The 5,673-nt window shown below is 45.7% G+C and overlaps 1 protein-coding gene across 1 annotated transcript; it reads right to left on the reverse strand.

The window, feature by feature from the left end:
- Positions 1 to 195: 195 nt before the first annotated feature.
- Positions 196 to 4,656, reverse strand: ugcg (UDP-glucose ceramide glucosyltransferase). Its single transcript, XM_042514294.1, has 7 exons — positions 4,261 to 4,656; positions 1,851 to 1,995; positions 1,372 to 1,474; positions 1,106 to 1,207; positions 907 to 1,019; positions 371 to 549; positions 196 to 286 (listed from the first exon to the last, which is right to left on the reverse strand). Exons 1-7 carry the CDS (start codon positions 4,356 to 4,358, stop codon positions 196 to 198), a joined length of 831 nt encoding a protein of 276 aa, XP_042370228.1. The 5' UTR covers positions 4,359 to 4,656.
- Between the last annotated feature and the right edge of the window lie 1,017 nt (positions 4,657 to 5,673).

The raw sequence follows: 5,673 nt of genomic DNA on the forward strand, positions 1-5,673 counted from the left end.
TAATACAACATAACATTGTTAAATGTAGATTTATAATGTAATCAGAATGAAAAGTAATAGAATATAATAAGTTTGACATAATATAATGAAATCATCAATTTAAAACATCACATAAATACATAATAGGTAAAAATTAAAGAAAACGTTTTTTTCACGTGAACAATAAATTGGCCAATCAGATGAGGAGCAGTGAGGTCACCTGATCATGCGGGACTGGAACTGGCCAATGGAGTACGACCCAGAGTTCTGCAGCGCCACCTGCGTCGCCATGGCGAACTTCCAGCCTCTGCGGAGACAGACGCAAATCAGTTAACAGTTTCATTTCCACACGACTCCACTGGCGATAATGCTAATGTGCTAACGTGCTAACCTGTCAGCGATGGCTTTGGCCATGAAGTAATCCTCGGCGATGTACTGAGCGAAGGCGACCAGACCGCCGGCCTGATCCAGCACGTCTTTCCTCATCAGACACGACATCCCCGTCACACACTTTATGCCCGTCACGTTAGCCGAGATGTAGGAGCGAGGGTGGGACGTCCCGAAATAAACCTGACAACAGGTTAGCATTATGTGGAAGTGAGGTTAGCATTAGCTATTGGAATGACAAAGATAGATTTAGCATTAGTTAGTACGACAGCTGGAAGTTATCATGTTAGCATCCAATACAAACGGAACTGTAATTAAATCAGAAAATACAGGTATTAGCATTGTTAGCACTGACAGCTATATAAAAAAAAAGCTTTTAAAACTCCATCTGTATCACATTAGCTTCAGAGGCTACTGCTAAATAGCATGACACGACATTAGCATCGTCCACGGCCACCACTAAAAGTTTCTATTGTGTCACAGCTGGAAACCAGTTAGCGGTGTTAGCACAACGTTAGCTTGTTGGCTTATTAGGCTTACCTGCTCCAGTGTGGCGGCGAAGCCTTGGCGGTCGGCAACATAAGGCAACCCATGGACCAATCCCACCTTCTCCGTCATCTGATTGGTCATATCTGTCAGGGTGTCGGGTTTCACTGGGCCACACACACACACACACACACACACAGAGTTAGCATTAGCATTGAAGCTTGTGTGTTGGAGATAAAGTGACTCCACTGACCTCTGATGCCGCTGTCACAGATCCAGACCAGGCCATATTTGGCTCCTTCGTACCCCGGCATCAGGTTGTTGATCTTGGGGTTAATTCCAACTTTCTTCCCCCCTGAAACCAAAAAACAACACACGCTAGAAGGACTAAAAACATAAGCTCCATGTCATTAGATGAAGCTGGTCACTACAAGAGAACAAAAGCACCGAATAACTCGTCGCCTAAACACAACATGAATAAATCAAACAATAAAACAAACAGCAGAAGTCTTTTCTCACCGATGAACAATCGAGCGTCTACGTTGGGATATTTGCCCAACAATTTTTTACAGACGTCAACAGCTGGATCATCTTGATCCTGAACGCACAGCAGGATCTCGTACTGCAGACAAAAGAACAAGTCACTTTGAAAATCCCTCACTGAAAAACTGGAAAAGTGGGATAGCAGAGGGGGCAGTGTGAAGTTAAGTCAGGCGGTGGGATGATAGTTGGAGCAGCGCGGAGGTAGTCGGGAAGTGAGAACGTAGTCGGGAGAGTCCGAAGGTAGTCAAACGAGTCCGAAGGTAGTCGGGTAGTGCGAAGGTAGTCGAAAGAGTCCGAAGGTAGTTGGGAAGTGCGAAGGTAGTCAGGGCGTAGGGATGGTAATCAGGTGGTGAGATGGCAGTTGTAGATGTGGGCAGTGTGGCGTATTTGGACGGCAGTCAAATGTTAGGATGGTAGTAGGCGTTTGTTAGCTGGGTGCGTTAGTTAAGGGTCACCTCGGGATAATCCAGTGTAAAAAATGTCTCCAGGTTGGAGATCAGGTTCGGGTCGACACCCTTCAACGGCTTCAGCAGAGAAACTCCCGCCAGCTGCACAAACTGCTGCTTGACCTCCGACCTTTTCTTGTGGAGGTGGAGACGCCTGAACGAGACAAAAAGGTCAGAGGTCAGAAACCAGATCAGAAGCGACTAACAGCCCTTTTCCACACATGTTGGTTTGGCTTGACTCGGCTTGACTTAGTGCGGCCCAAAGTGCCGATGAAAAGCCCGAAAACACAGGAAAACTACAGGAAAACACCAAACGCTCCTCCAACAAATGTTTTTCTTTTTCATCAAAACACATCAGACCTCTTTAGTCTGACTTTAGATGTTTTTAAACTGGTTCCCCGCTAGATTAATCTCATCTAAAGTTTAATTAATTTGTGATGTGTCAGTCACATATTTCAAGAGGTGATCAGGAGGACTAAAGCCATGTCCACACAGAGACGGAAACGATCGATTTCTTTTTCATTTTAAAAAAGTCTTCCGTAAACATGGAATTGTCTCAAGAAATGTGTGTCCACACAAAACCACAGAAAACGCTGTAGTATATATGCCAGGCCTGTAAGTGGCGCTGTAAGGCTGCCACAGAAATACACCAAAAACAGAGCATAGGACATGAAGCGTGTGCATGAAACTCATGCGATGTAAACAAACACACGAAGAAGAAGATGGCCGAAAATACGAATCGAGCTAGAAAGGAGACATTTGTGTGGCGCAGGAGATTTCGCTGTAAAAGCCATATCTCGCTCAGTAGCTTCTGCAGCGCCAACGCAACTCTGTAATCCGCCATTGTTGTCGTTGTTGTTGGCGGGGTTAGCGCATGCGGGTGAAGGGGGAGGTGGGGCTATGGCATCATCTGTCCAGGAAACATACGTATGGGTTGTAAACATGGAAACGCAAGAGCGGTGTCTCCAGATTTGTTCACTCTGGGACCCAGTTTAAAAAATAGTGTATCCAGGCTCCCAAAACGCCGGTTCAACGTGGACCAAATGTCCATACGATAAAAAACTTTTGTGGATACACCTAAACTCGTCTCCATATGGACATGGGCTAAAACATGAACAGAACTTTTCTCTCCCTGTGAACTCTGCAGCCTGAAACCCGAGCTCCTGCAGCTTCAGGTGATTTTTTTAGATTTGTGAATTTGGCACCTTTGAAGACTTTTTAAGGATCCGTGGAAACGTGGTTCAGTTTAGGGCTGCATACGTCTCTGCGCTCTCATTTCTAAAAGCCCATGATTCACTTGTGTCACCTCTACTAACGAAAACATGCCCACAGCCCGTGGGTTTGGAAAGCATGTTTTCTTTAAAGAATCTGGATATTTTTTTCCTCAAAACTTTTTTTTTTTGCAATTGACTTTTTAGAAAAATTGCATGATTTTTTAAAAATATTTTAATGGAGCTCTTTTATTTAAAACATTTTGGCAATTAAATTTTTTTTGATGATTTCTGAAGAAACAACTTTTTAGAGAAAACATTATTTATTTTGTTTTATTTTTGTACAAACAAACAACATTTTGGAAATTTTCTTCCCAAAATGACCCCATTTATCACAGCTAGAAGCTGTAAAACAGAAATCATCTCTTTTCAATGTTATTTTTTATTTCCTACAGTCCAAGAACACACTAAGTCTCACTATTCAGGTTCGTGGAACAGACTTTCATAACTTTTACAAAATTTTCAGAGTATATTAAGCTTTTCAAAACGTTTCCAGGTCTGGAAATTGCTATCAACATATTCCATTACTCTTCCAGGTTTTCCACGGCCGTACGAATCTTGTGAAATTCATTCAAAACCTTGAAATGTGTGCGATTACGCAACACTACGGGTGTCAGAATAAAGCCGAGTTTAAGAGCGGCCCGTGCCACGTTAAGAGACGCTCTTTTCTTCTTCAGACCACGCGACAGAAACAGCCGCAGAGCGAAACTTTATTAAATCTCCGCGTTTTTAAAGGCGATTTGGCGTTAACAGAGGAAACGGGAAATTAGTACAGATGACACCACCGAACCGCGACGGAACAGAGTCCGACCGACGATCGGCGGGTTAAATAACCAGACTCCCGCCGGTTATATGAACTGGCCCCGCTGTGAGATTCTTAATGTTTTTATCAGAAATTCCTCCTGCGGGAGCGGAGCTACCTGCACGGCTAACCGGCTACCGGTTGACCAGGAAAACGCCCAACAGAAACCGCTCACACACGGAGGTTTTCCCGGCTGTCGGCGGTTCGGAGCCCCGGTGAGAGACGGAGCCGGCGTTATTTTAGTGTCTAATGTCCACAAAAACAAAGAAATAAGAGGAAACGGGCGCAGAGAGCGGCGCCGCTCGGCTAACGGAGCGCTAGCCGTTAGCCTAGCCGCGGAGCTTACACATAGATGATGGACATGAGGTGCATCAGCCACAGCACGAAGAACAGCAGGAAGCCGAACACGGCCAGGCCCTGCATGGCGAGCTCCAGCGCGGCCATGGCGCTCCGCCGGCCGGGGGCACTCCCGCTGACCGACCGGCCGACACGCTGCGACACAATCCGACTCCGGCCGGGACGAGCTCGGCTTGTTTCCGGGCGACGATCCGGCCTCCGGCTCACAGACAGCGGGGGGCGTTCGGGAACCAGTCCGGGGAAGGAGCTCCGGGAGCGGGGCACACACGGGGACCGGCCTCGGCCTGCTGGTGTGTCCGGGTCACGGTGCGAGCTTCACGGGTTTGACAGTCACCAGACCGTCCGACGGTCAGCTGACCACCGGGAGCGGGGAGGAGGGGGGGGGGGACGGACCGCTGGGTAGCAACAGCAGGCACGCCACTTCCGCTCAACTTCACAATAAAAGCTTTCTTTAAATTGAGTGGAAGTCAATTAACGTGAAAAAATTTAAAAACGTTTTCTTTATTTGTTTACCTTTTCAGGAGCAGAGTCACGTGTCAGCTGCGGTGGGCCATGACCAACAACAATGATAATGATAATAATAACAATAATAATAGTATAATTGTGGTGATAATAATGATGGAAATGACATCATCATCAGACATAACCATCAGATGTTACAGACAGAGTAACAGTCAGACGTGACAGACAGACATACAAACGTACAACCAGATTACAGTCAGAAGTTACAGTCAGACATTACAGTCAGATGTTACAGTCAGGAGTTACAGTCAGAAGTTACAGTCAGACGTACAGTCAGGAGTTACAGTCAGATGTTACAGTCAGGAGTTACAGTCAGGAGTTACAGTCAGACGTACAGTCAGGAGTTACAGTCAGATGTACAGTCAGATGTTACAGTCAGAAGTTACAGTCAGGAGTTACAGTCAGATGTTACAGTCAGATGTTACAGTCAGACGTACAGTCAGAAGTTACAGTCGGGAGTTACAGTCAGATGTTACAGTCAGGAGTTACAGTCAGATGTTACAGTCAAAAGTTACAGTCAGACGTACAGTCAGGAGTTACAGTCAGATGTACAGTCAGAAGTTACAGTCAGATGTTACAGTCAGAAGTTACAGTTAGGAGTTACAGTCAGAAGTTACAGTCAGAAGTTACAGTCAGACGTACAGTCAGAAGTTACAGTCGGGAGTTACAGTCAGATGTTACAGTCAGATGTTACAGTCAGGAGTTACAGTCAGAAGTTACAGTCAGATGTTACAGTCAGAAGTTACAGTCGGGAGTTACAGTCAGATGTTACAGTCAGGAGTTACAGTCAGATGTACAGTCAGAAGTTACAGTCAGGAGTTACAGTCGGGAGTTACAGTCAGAAGTTACAGTCAGGAGTTACAGTCAGAAGTTACAGTCA

This window comes from Plectropomus leopardus, unplaced genomic scaffold (genome assembly GCF_008729295.1).
Source record: "Plectropomus leopardus isolate mb unplaced genomic scaffold, YSFRI_Pleo_2.0 unplaced_scaffold13887, whole genome shotgun sequence".
In the NCBI taxonomy this organism is placed as follows: Eukaryota; Metazoa; Chordata; class Actinopteri; order Perciformes; family Serranidae; genus Plectropomus; species Plectropomus leopardus.